This window comes from Musa acuminata, chromosome BXJ3-5 (genome assembly GCF_036884655.1).
Source record: "Musa acuminata AAA Group cultivar baxijiao chromosome BXJ3-5, Cavendish_Baxijiao_AAA, whole genome shotgun sequence".
Classification (NCBI taxonomy): domain Eukaryota; kingdom Viridiplantae; phylum Streptophyta; class Magnoliopsida; order Zingiberales; family Musaceae; genus Musa; species Musa acuminata.
In genome coordinates, this window is record NC_088353.1 from 35,363,192 (window position 1) to 35,376,070 (window position 12,879).

Here is a 12,879-nt window from a genome sequence, read left to right on the forward strand (position 1 = left end):
CTCTACTGCTGTCTGCTGCACATATCTCCATTGGATGCAAGAATTGGTTGTGGCAAATGATTGCCAATGGAGCCCATGCCATGGCAGGTAATTATATTTCTTGAGAAGGGGGTGGGGGACAACCTGCTTCTTCTGATACAGAAGAAAATAGAAACCTCCACAGTTCCTCATCCTCTTTCATGAAGTACTTCACAGGGCATCATATGTCATCCCCCGTGAGATGATTCAGGCATCACAGTACAATAATAGAAGACATGGCTCAGATTCAAATAGTAAGAAAGGGAGGGCATCACATATAATATATGGTGGGGATGATCAACCTGTCCACATATTGGCATTGCAATCACCAATTGTCTTTGCTATAAAAAAAGCCTCCCTGTTTTTTTGGAATTGTGACATACCATTCACAACATCTATTCAGACCCATTCCATTTCTTCCTCATGTTTAGCTTTTCCCCACTTCATATCTCAGGATATATGTCAGTAACATTCTGTGTTCTTAACAAAAACTGGGAGAAAGAACTCACTGTTCTAACACTCTTTTTTTTCTCTTTAATTTAATGATAGTATCTTATACCATTTTTTAATTGCACTCTTTCTTTCTTTTCCTTTGGAAAACTGAAAATTTGCCTTCATTTTTTGATGTTTCAAACTCTTAATCTCCACAATAAATTCATGAATGAATTCTTTTTAAATTGAGTTCTACTAAAGAACACTATGAATATAGTCTCACACAGAATATTATGACGCATATAAAAGCAAATTGTGCTTCTAATCTAGCAGATGAAGGATGCAGAATACACAATATAAGAAACATGGTAAGCCTTCATATGTTCACAAAGTCAAAAACCATCTTTATTATCAATGAAAGAATACCACACACATCATAAAACAATGAATAGGGAAGCAAACATAAAGGCTCTAAATCAAGTTCAAACTTTGCTTGCTCGATCAAATCAGATTTTAAAGGTTGAAAAGGATTTCTCAGCAAAATGTAGGAAAAGCATCCAAAAATTTATTATTAGTTTGGTATTAGATATTTTCATATGCGGCTTCCGGCAACTTTGACAGGTTGTGTCACTCCCTCCCTTTACATGCTTCACATCAATACTGTAGCTTGATGTGATGAATTGTGTGTGACTGTCATATCCCTGTGCCACTGGTTCATCCCCTATTTCCTCCCTCCTTTCTCTAATGCCAGTACAGGCATTCTTAAAGGTTTCTTCTTGGGAATTCTCATGCCAGTTTGTTCTGCAAGAAGAACAGTCTCGATTGCTTGTCTTAAGCTCACTCAGATCCCACATAAGGTTGGAGTGGTTCATGTGTCGCTGTCTCTACACAGTAGTATATAATATCACCATCAGGGAAACAAGTAAACAGCTCTGGCATGCATCAGTCTTCCAACATTCTGGCTTACTTATCTTAGGAATTAACATAGTACTAATACCACTCAATGTAACTCTTTTTAGTCTTACAACGGTTGGGTCTACATGACACTCCCATCTCATTCTTTAAATTAAAGTCAAATCTCTGGTTTTAGAATCCTTCTTAGGAATCTCGAGTGGAAAACACCATGTGCAGGAGTTACCATAGATATGCTTTTCGGAGGAAGATGAGTTGTGGCGTGGAAAAGGGTGAGAATGGAGATGCGGAGAAGAGATCTCGGAATGGCAGGTCAAAACAGGGGATGGGGAGTATGGGAAACGTAATCTCCTCAGAATATAATTCATCCTAGCCTACGGAAACGGGTCCACCGGACCTTATCCCTTGTTCCACTTGGCCGCAGGCACAAGGAACCGATCGTGGCCATTGGATGGCAACTCCGGGGCGGGCCGCGCCACCCAATTATTGATGGAACCCGGTAACCACGAGGGAAGTCCGATGATAGAACGGTGGGGGAGGCGGAGAGCGCAATAGGAGCTGCCATTTCAGGTCTCACCTCCTAAGCTATATACGTCGGCTTTACGCACTAGCCTGCGCCCGTCTCCTACCTCGAGAGGCTTAGGATCCGACGTTCCTTTTTCTTCCTCCTCTCCTCCGCGGATTTGCTTCGCTGAAACCAAGGTCTTTGCTTGTTCCAACCTTTCTCTAAGCTTATGCATGCGCATGTCTTATGTATGTGGAGATTTTGGAGAAAAGAGGCGACTTTGGTTTGGTTGCGAGCAAAAGGAAAGGTTGGTTTGTTGTGTTTTCCATCTGGTTTCCGAAAAGATTGGAATTTTGCTCCTTCTTTCTCCCCCTTTCACCTCTTTGAATCTTTGTGCAATGGTTTCGTGGTGTCCTGGTTCGGTATGCTTTTTGAGTTGATCTCTTGCTTGCAGTATGTTAATCTTTGATTCTCAGGTCGGATGGCAATCCTAGAGAGCAATCGTTGAAGAAGATGCGAGTTTTGACTGGATTTGCGATGCAGCTACTCTCGGATCGAAGAAAAGGAACGATCTTGTCAGCCAAAAAGATGGAACTTTACCTTGTGTTCTGAGAAGATCTTGACCTTCGGTTCCACTTTGTTCTGCCATGGGTTTGGTCTAATCGAGCCATCAATGGAATGTGTCGGTGATTCAGGCATCCGTAGTTCTTCGCACACAGTATCTTCAGGGACTCCGTAAGCATCTTCTTCTCCCCTGATCTATCATGCCTCTTTCCGAGTTCTATCAAGCATCAGCAAGGAAGAAGTTTGACTCTGCCCAGTCCAACAAGATGGCCAGCCGCTCGTCTAATCGCTCTTCTTCCATGTAAGCGCTCTTCCCCTGTGCTTAACCCATTTCCTTCACCTTCATCCTTGTTCATCTTTTAGTCTCGATGCTACGATCCAAGTTATTATCCTCTAAGTCGAGGTTCATGGATGTGTGACCAAGGCCTGATAACGAGTTCGTCGAACTACTCTGGGAGAACGGTCCGGTTGTGATGCAGGGCAAGTCCAACAGGCCCCGGAAGACCTCCATTGCCACCACCAACTTCTCTTTGCCTGCAGACAGAGCTGAAGGGAAGGACAGCACAGCTATCGCCAACATGCCCAAGCTGGGTGTGCTTGAGGCCATGGACCCATTCGTCAGCAACTTCTCTCCCTCTGATCCTTCTGGCAATGCCGGAATCATCAGTACTCAATTCGACAATATGGTTCCTTGGATCAATTATCCGATTGAAGAGGATCCTGCGTCCAGCAATTATTGCTCAGAGTTCTTCTCTGAAATATCAGGGATCTCTATGCCTGCTAATGAGAACAATAGTTTTGGTCATCGTACACCATATGTGGAGCATGGAATTATTTCTAAAGCACTCGAAGCTGGATCGTGTCAGAGTTCATTTCCAAGCATCATGTCAAGAATTGAGAATTCACCGAAAAAAGATGTAAGCAGTATGGATTTGATGAACTCCTCCCTTTTCTCGAGACCGGGCATGAAAGGAAAAGCTAATCTCCAGAGTGTTGAGAATTCTGCCACTGCCACTGCAAGCAGCAACCGGATCGAATCGACAGTAATCCAGTCTTGTAGTGGTTTGCAAAGTACTTCAGGTATTCAAGGAGAGTTGAATTCTGTCTCATCCATGTTGGAGATGGGATCGTCCGCAGAAACTCCCCGAGAGATTGCATCTGTTGAGCCACTGGAGGATGTCTGTGAACAGGACATGCCAAGAAAGAATCTCAAGTCGGTAATCGAAAAAGATCACGAAGCCATTGCTGCATCTTCTTCTGTTGGTTCAGGCAACACAGCAGGAACAGCATCCGGCGATCCTGCACAAGGTGCAAAGAGGAAGAATCAAGGAGAAGAGTGTGGTAACCACAAAGAAGTAAGTAAAAATATCGACAAAGATAATGAGATTTTCTGCCATCAAACCGTGATTCGAATGTACTGTCCTTCAAATAGGATCTTGAAGATGCATCCACGCCATCAAGAAAGCCCGATGCTGATGCTGCCAAGGGAAGAAATGCAAAGAGAAGCCGTGCAGCAGAGGTGCATAATTTGTCAGAAAGAGTGAGTCAAAGCTCAACCGATCTCTTTGATTTGCAGTAACTCGAACGCTGACTTTTCTGCTCATCCAATTATGCTTAGAGGAGAAGGGATAGGATCAATGAGAAAATGCGTGCGCTGCAAGAGCTTATACCCAATTGTAGTAAGGTACCGCAAAACTCTATTTCGTTCTAAGAGATGGAAGAACTTTGATGAACTAAAGCTGTGTACTTTGAAGGTGGACAAAGCGTCAATGCTTGATGAGGCCATCGAGTATCTCAAGACCCTTCAGCTTCAAGTTCAGGTAAAACCCTTGCAGCATCCTCTGAGCTCTCTTCGTTGTGTTCTAAGCATGATCCTCTACATACCGCAGATGATGTCTATGGGTAGTGGGCTGTGCATGTCTCCGGTGATGCTACCAGGTGGGATGCAGCATCTCCGTGTTCCCCCCATCGCTCATTTCGCGCAGATGGGAATGAACATGAGGTTTGGTTATGGGATGGGGATGCTCAACATGAATGGTTCTCCGGGCTGCCCTCTAGTTGCAGCTCCTCCTCCCATGCCTGGCACACAGTTCCCTTGTTCTCCCCTTCAAGCACCTCAGGGTTTATATGGGATGCCTCGGCCTACGAATCTTCCCATGTTTGCACAAGGACAAGCACTTCCTGTGCCAGTGCCTCGTGTGCCACCACCATTCAAATCCATGTCAGGCCTCCCTGCAAATTTGAACTCAGTGCCTGAAGCTTCGACGACCACAACAAGCAATCCTTCACGAGCTCCAGATGCAGAAACCTCATCAAGCTTTAAAGATCAAAAGGCTAGCGCTAGTGATTCACAGGTATAATTGCTTTTGTTCAAGTAATGAACACTTGGTCCTAGATGACAATCTTGCTTTGGATGCTTAGATCTGATGCTCCTTCAAACTGAGTTTGCTTTTATTGCAAGGGAACAAAAGGATCGTCCCAACAATGTCTGAGTACACCGAGCATTAGTGATGATTAACCAGCAGAACTAGTGAACGGAACATGAAAAGGAGAATATATCGTCTTTATGGTTTCCTATGGTGCAGGGCATGGATGATAAATTTCAGATGGTGACTGATCGAGATAGGTCAATGTTTCTGGATGGATGCAGAACCCTATGAGAGCACTGGAGTAGCCATATAACTTCATTGCAGGAAGTTTTGGGAGTTCAAAGCTAGTAGAAAGACTCATCCTTTTGTTTGTGAAAGGATGAGGTTCATGAATCTACATAACAATTTTCCTTTCGTTTAACATTTGTTTGCTGATTACCATAACTCAGAAATATCACATGTCCCTGTGCATCGGAATAACAGCCGCCACGAACACATTATTGAGGCCAAACCTTCCGTCGTCTTCTTCCTCGACAGATGCAGTTCTTCCAAGTAGATCAACACCTTGCGTCGTGCGAGATCAAGTCTCCTCCTCGGCATATTCCCGAACACTTCGCATGGCAGCCGCACTTACTATCGAGGCTGTCGAGCAGCATGCTTCAACGACGAGCAGGGACGTGAAATCGTCGGCATCCGAGTCTTCGCAGATCATCTTCCGATGGAACGCGAATGCTCGTGCGATCGACAAAGCCTTCGACGACCGAGTTGTCGTTGCTATGGTACTACGTGCATGCATGAAGCACGCGTCCTTGGTTTAAATGGCCACTTATCCCACGACAGGCCTGATACCCACGTGAGCTATTGAGGATTCCACGTGTTAGCCCATGGGCGGGCCCAACGTAGACTCCACGTGTCTGAATGGTAAATTAGAATACCTGCAGCCTTTGAACAACTACATGCATCGACGACAGACCTCAAACAAAGACCTATGACCTTAAACAAGGAAAGCTTAAAGTGCCCGGTGATCCTCCAAGGAGAGTCGAGATCTTCGTAAGCTAGATCAATTATAAATTATCTTCCTTTGGAATAGTTTATTGATAGAAAATATTCATAGGAATATTTAGTAGGAATTCAAGATGTAGCTCAAGTCTGTTGCAAACCATCTGTCCCGTGAAATCTTAGTAGTATATTCTCTCTCTAAGATTATGTATAAAAAAACCTTCAACTTTAAATAAATATATTAAAATCGAGAATATAAATTTAAGAAGTTAAATTCAAAACTAACTTGATCATTCAAGGGATCCGACTCATAAAATCTCTCCGGATGACTTTGATATTTGTCCAGCACTTTTCACTTTAAATTACTTTACATGTACGGATTAGAATAACATCGTGCCGACAAGAACATCAATGACATCAATGGGATCTGTCAAACCGCAAGAGGAGATGATACGAGGAGGTTTACATGGAAAGAGGAAGAGCCGCAGGCCGCAGCTAGCTATAGTAATTTGCTAGGGATAAGATGACGATTCAGTCTTCCAAAAAGCAGAGAACACATTGGTTCTCCCCAAAACAGCAAGATTGTGAATTGTGTTGCCTTGGTATATGACAGAACATGGTCACCACATTCAGTCGCATACACAGGTTAGCAATACTACTGACAAATGGGTTTGAGGAACCAAGGGGTGTCTGTGGTGCTGTTTACATAGTTAACGATGTTAGCTGAGTCGGTGCAGAGCAAAAGGTTGCAGTATCCCTCACGCTCGGTAAAACTAAGGGCTTCCAGGACTGCTGCTCCTTTTGCTGTGATGGCATTGTGAATTTAACAGTTGCACAGCCTGCTGCAGCCACCTCTCCATTGACTCGGATTCCTGAAGAGTCGAGAGGATAGCTGTGAGAGCCATCGCACTCAACAATACAGTCATTTTCCAGGGTCGGAGGGGAAGACATAATCTCATTATGAATTATGGATTCCCTGATCCCCGGGTGATCACTGTAGCCTTCTTGAGAGGAGGCAATGGTCCTGTGAACAAGATTGGACTGGTCGCTGGCAATAATAGCAAGGGTCCAAGTGGATTGAGATTTGTCCAGCATCTTTCCTTGCTCAAGCCATCAGCCCAACTCCCAAGTGTCAAAGAAGTGAAATGAGACTTCGGCTTTTTTCTGGTTGTCTGACCAAAATATTTGGGCTGTGCGACAGGTGAGGAAGATGTGCTTAGGGGAGTCAACGTCCATCTTGCTGACAAGGTAAGACTTTTTGGGAGTGGGAAGCCTACTCCAACTTTTAGTTTCCAAAGAAAATTTTGGACGTGTGGCCCAACATTGGTGCGCTATAGGATTTTCCAGCTCGACCAATCTTGATCTCTGTTTCAGGGTCATGCTTGATGAAATGGTAAACACCGCTAGAAGTGACTAAACCAAGCGAGCTAAGGGGGCAAAGGTTTAGTGAATTTGTGTGATCTTATCAATAAGGAGTGGGTGGAAGATCCTGTTAAAGGAAGTGAGGTTGATCCCACTTGCCTTCTTGTGTCAGACTCGAAATGAGATTATCAAACTCATACTGGTTGAAGAAAGTAGGCTAGTGTAGGAGAGGAACGTTAGAGATCCATAGATCTCCAAAGACCCCCTTTGATGTTGGTGATGAGAGTGAAAATATTGCGGAAGGTCAGAGATATTCTAGATTTGGGACAATGGCGCCAAGGTTTAATCGACCCATATATAATAGCTTTGAGGAGTTTGACCCAAAGCAATTTATCGCTGTTAAGGAGAAGTAATATTGTCTTGGCACATATTGTAGATATCTCTAAGACTCAAACTCCTAATATTTTCTTCCAAAAAAATTTCTTCTAACAAGCTTATCCAGGAGTTGGACAGCATGTGAGTTGGAATTAAATTGATGATTGAATTTGTAAGGACTATTTTATCTACTTGGGAAAGTAAGTTTTTTATCATCTTTATATGCAATTGATGGCTTTGTCCATAAAGAGTAGTTTAGTAATGGAGGAGTCTATCAAAGGACAAGTAAATGTTAAAGTATTTCATTGACTAGTGACCTTCCTTGATAACTAATGGAGGGTGGATAGTTTTCGGAAAGAAAATATTAGATTTAAGATTCACTTCTCGTTGAGAGAAGTTAGATTGTTGAAGGAGTTCTAGATTTAAAAGATTGGTTATAAGATTTAGTGTTAGCTCTAAAGATAAGTAGAACAACGTCAACAAATATTAACCGATAGATACATATGACTTTGATTTGGAATGGGTTGAGATTTCCAAGCTCAACCGATGAGGCAATCAAAGTTGAGAGAAGTTGGTACATAATAATGATAAATAAATAGGGCAATATGGGTCATCTTGTCTCACCCTCCTCTTGCTCTTAAACAACAGCATATCATTAATGAGACAAGAGGAGGAAGAGGAAAAGAAACAAGCAGAGATAACCTGTGAATTGGAAAGCCTCTTCAGTTATCCCTATTTAAGTATAACTTTTCTTGTACATCTCTCATATAAACATGAAAAAATTTTCTTTTAACCCTTAATTTAAGAGCATTAAACTTAAGAGCATTCAAAAGTATCTTGTCTCTTTCTCACCGAGACTTAAGATGTATTTATAGGAATAAACCTTAATTTATCAAGTTTTAATTTATTTAGGATTCTACCAACTAATTTGAATATAGCTAGAACTTTTAAAGATAGTTACCAATCTTAATACTCTCCATATTGGTGAGTATTTTACCCTATAGAAATTGAACTATTGGCTTAAAAAATTCACTACAACTACATAAACAGAATCAGTTCATGGTCCATCACCTGATTCCAATAATCTCTCTAATGCATCATGTGTAGTTGTAATCGAATCAATGGTGTTACTTGATTTCAAAGAGAGACTTCTATCTAATTATCTTACTACTAGTTGGATTTTTTCTCACAACCGTCTATGTAATAGAAACCATGAATATCATATTTTGTTTTCTCTACCACGAATGAAACTTACTATCTTAGGCACTTACCATCCTCTACAGTGAAATCTATTTTTTTTGTCCTTTGAGGTCTTTATTATACTTTCTTCCAAACGGTACAACCCTTGATACAAACACTGAGTAACTTTAAGATATTCACATTCAACCTTGTAGTTATAATGTTGAGAATTTAAAAGACTCAAAAAAATTATATTCTTTCGTATTTTTGGAATATAGGTCACATCCTCTAAAGTAAAGTATGCACCACTCTATCGATCATTTTGATCTTCACTGCACCAACACTCATGACCTTTACTATAGAGAGTCTTCGTCTCAACTTATTAGTCATCTTATCATTCCATGAATCAAAATAATTCTTATATGAGCAAACATGAGTAATATAAATAAAATCTAAAAACTAAATCTTTTGGAAAGATATATTATTACCTTTGGAGATTACGAGGACATCTTCATCATCGTCCATTCGTAAAGAGCACTCATTGGCCTCTTCTTCATGTTTTCTTTTCCCAAGATAAATTCGCTTGATATGTTCTTGTTCTTTACATATATAACATCAAACATTATCTAAAAATTAAACTCTCGATCTCAACCTATCATGCTAAGATCTACTTCTGTCAGAAAATCCTCTTCATCGATCTCCACCTTGAGTAATTAATACCACACTATCCATATTTTCATATTTATCCCTTTTTCTAGTTGCATAAGACCTTAAAGAATTATGTAAGATCAATTTCAAGGCTCTTAAGTTATCATCATTAAGTATGACTCTCACATAAACATAAAGAATTTCTCTCTTAATTTTTTTTAGAAATCCTATAGATCACGCTTGGGATCATCCAAAGTGTTTTGACTTTCTCTTCTTATTAAAATCCTAAGACTCGATGTGTATTTATAGGAATAAACCTTAATTTACTAAAAAAATTTAATTTAATTATGATGTATTAATTAATTTAAATATAATTAAAATTTCTAAAATTACTTACCAATCCAAACAGCGAATAGCCTGCGTGTTGCCCTTAGGACCACTAAACCGAAGTCCATAATTGCACTGGGTAGATGCATGCAGACATTAAATGGTTTTGGTTGAAGGATTTATGAAATGTCATTAAGTAGTTGAGTCTTTCCTGAGTGTGTTTTCTTCTATTCGATTTTGCCTTTCACTGATTGCATTTTTCCTCCTTTAGTTCTTTTCTTATGGTCTAAACTATCTGCTGGCCTGTAGTTTTTTTATTTTAATGTTAATAAATTTAAAACTTCAAATTTAAATCCCTTAAAAGACTTAATACAACTCAGTAAAAAGATAGCATCATTTTGACTACAGTGTCAGCACCACCTCTCTTGTCCTGATTTCAGGTAAAGATCAAACAGTTCAAAATCAAGAAAAGAAAAGCCACAACTGCAGATGGAGTTCTTTGACAGACCAGTCCTAACGAAACAAGGCCCACCACAAATCCTGTGTTTAAAGCGAGACATGCATGGTTGTTGTATCAGATCAACATTTCATTGTAAATTAGGCTGGATAAGACGGATCATAATCCCTCAGGACGGGGGCAAAGCATGCATATAACATGGAACGATCAAGAATTCATATGCTCGATTCAAATCCCAAGTATCTCGACCAGTTAGTGAATCAATGGTTCATTTCGAAGAGGTCAATCGGATTCCCACCCTCAATCCGGGAAGAATTACTTGAATTGCTGCAACCGTTGAAGTTTAGTTGAGATTGTGAATAATGAGATCGATACAAAGTTTTCGTCGGCATGAGACGATAGATTTGATGGCACAAACTGCAGACTAATAGTTTATCGTCAAGGCCACTCACGTCCTATCTATTGACTTACCCATCTCTGAAGTTGCACCTGTGCCAACTTCCACTCCTGTAGCTCACTCTTCCAAGAAGTATCAGTGCGTTAAACGTGTATCTTGAGGTTTCAGTTTGTCTTTGTCAGGACAGTCAACATGATCAGTGATGAGTGAGCAACATCTGAGAAGGAGATAATAGTTCTAGAGCTATGAGTTTATCGGTCAAGCTCTTCCCCATGATGTAAGATGTGATGAGACAATGATGTCACTTGCCACTTCTCAAAAGGAGATCAGTATCACTGCGTATTTGTATATATAACACTTGGAGACTTAAGAGTGCCTTTCTTGAATCAAAGGTTGAACACCTTTTTGTGGGTGTTTTCTTTATTTTCATGTCATTCTTTCAAAAGACTTTAAAAGAAAAGAAGAGCAGAGCACCATTCTATGTCCCCAGTAAGACGTCCATGTGAGAGGAGGATAAAGAACCTCAGCTTTTCCTAGGGTTCCGTAGCTGCACTCGGTTTAAAGACCGAGTACCAGATGACGCTTCCCTACTGCGACCACCACAAGGTTAATTTGAATCGGTAGATTCACCAGTCAACTACACAGTTCAAAGGTGAAAACGACATGCTCGGCTCTACAAGAGAGACGAAAGAGAAACGTTCACAGGCGGACTTGTACTGGTTAGAAGATCTCTGTGGTGCTGTCTGACGAGTGTTTGTGTCTCCCTGAATGCGATTTGTACCTCCCTCTACTAGTGGATGTGGTACTCTGTATCTGTAGGCAGTCAAACGATGGATGTTTCCTAGTTTTACGTGAAATGCTGCTGCGTGATCGCGTTATAGAACAAAAATCATTGCGACCAAGTCTGCTCAGCCTCTTGCTGGCACGGTGTGCTTGTCATATACTTTAATGCAGAGCGCACTAACAGCCGGACAAAGGCATCATCGTCATGCATGCGACAGTTGCCCTTTATCGTCAAGGAGCTGTCCTCCTTGAAGTTGGGTACACATGTGGGGCTCACGCAATGAATTCTTTGGGATAGTGCAGTGAACAGTCACCTCCCGTTCGAGGTTTCCCTTGTCGTCATAGTATCGAGCTCGAGGAATTATTCATTCTGGTCATAATTAACCCTCCCACCTTTGCTTGTGTGAGCAGCGGCCACAGGGACTTCAATGCGACTCCTCCTGATGAAAGAGGAGGTCAAGATCATCGGAAGTGGAATCCGAAGAGCGAAAACTAGAGAAGGAAACCAAACCCTACAGCAACAAACTGCTCAGAGAAGGCCAAGGTTACAGCGTAAGCCATAGCACAAACAGGTGAGGCTTTGTGTTGCACAGCAATGCTTCGGTAGGCATTGCATTAAACGCCTCGTTTCCTTACCCAAAGAAAGAAGCTCATATGCTATTACTAATCATCTCTCCGTTTTGAGCCGTTCACTAATTCCGCCGAAGAGAGAGGGGGAAAACGCAAAGAGAGGAAAAGCGACATTTGCGACTCGTAAAAGTCAATCTAAAAGGAGAGGAGTAAGGAAAGAAACAGTCGCTTGGAGATTCGTGCAGGGCTACTAGATGTCCCAGATCGCCTCGGCACGTGCGCCGTCCTCCCCCTGTAACGATGAGAACTCGCCGCCGGGAACACGCCACCGCGGGCAAGGCAGCATTCCTCGTGGGACCCGCGGGCCGCCACGCGGCGGCGCGGGAGCGGAGCCCAGGACGGCGACCTTCTCTGGTTAGGTGGATCGGTGGGCCCTTTGACGCGACGGGTAACTGCTGGGCCGCCACGGCCAGGTGGGCTCGGACTACGTGGGTCGAGCGTACGACGTTGAGGACCGCGAAGCGCGTCGGTCGCGAGCCGCCCGCACGTGTTTCGTGTCCGGACCGCGTGGGGGACATCGCCCTCGGACGACGACTCGGCTGTCGCGCGTAATGTCCGAGCGCCCTGCGAAAGAGGGACTCCCGAATTGATTGAAAGCCACCGTGCCACCTCGTCCTCTTCACCTAACAACAATAGGAAGAAGGAAGAAGACGACCCTCCCCTCTTTTTTACCTGGCTTCTATGACTCTGCGGTAATGAAAGCTCGGAAACTTTGATCTTCTCAGTCCCTACTTATCTAACGAAGCACTTCACGAGGATGAGGACGGTTTTAATGGTACGGTGCTGGTCAATTGATGAGGTGCATGTGCGAGTGATCCCCCACCACTCTTTAAGCGGTGGGTTCCCGTCTCGGTGATCTCTATCCTTCTGCCTTGGATGGTGATAGAACTGAGGCTCCTATTAACTGCATCTCCTTTCAACT

The 12,879-nt window shown here is 42.4% G+C and overlaps 1 protein-coding gene across 5 annotated transcripts; it reads left to right on the plus strand.

Moving 5' to 3' along the window:
- The first annotated feature begins 1,755 nt into the window (after window positions 1-1,755).
- Window positions 1,756-5,244, plus strand: LOC135638995 (transcription factor PHYTOCHROME INTERACTING FACTOR-LIKE 15-like). 5 transcript variants are annotated; one of them, XM_065152656.1, is made up of 8 exons: window positions 1,756-2,174; window positions 2,322-2,732; window positions 2,856-3,786; window positions 3,864-3,971; window positions 4,050-4,115; window positions 4,186-4,251; window positions 4,321-4,785; window positions 4,893-5,244. In XM_065152656.1, exons 2-8 carry the CDS (start codon window positions 2,632-2,634, stop codon window positions 4,947-4,949), a joined length of 1,794 nt encoding a protein of 597 aa, XP_065008728.1. In that variant the 5' UTR covers window positions 1,756-2,174; window positions 2,322-2,631; the 3' UTR covers window positions 4,950-5,244. The 5 variants fall into 5 exon arrangements, with proteins under 5 accessions (XP_065008728.1, XP_065008729.1, XP_065008726.1 ...); XM_065152657.1 differs by having other exon boundaries at window positions 2,344-2,732; window positions 4,876-5,244; XM_065152654.1 differs by having other exon boundaries at window positions 2,344-2,732.
- Window positions 5,245-12,879: the final 7,635 nt, after the last annotated feature.

What these genes read in the sequence shown, in the direction of transcription:
- LOC135638995 (XM_065152656.1), top strand. Translation starts at nt 2,632, where the DNA reads ATGCCTCTTTCCGAGTTCTATCAAGCATCAGCAAGGAAGAAGTTTGAC. An exon ending in TCTAATCGCTCTTCTTCCAT is followed by an intron (nt 2,733 to 2,855) that starts GTAAGCGCTCTT and finishes TGTGTGACCAAG; the next exon opens with GCCTGATAACGAGTTCGTCG. An exon ending in CTAGCGCTAGTGATTCACAG is followed by an intron (nt 4,786 to 4,892) that starts GTATAATTGCTT and finishes TTTTATTGCAAG; the next exon opens with GGAACAAAAGGATCGTCCCA.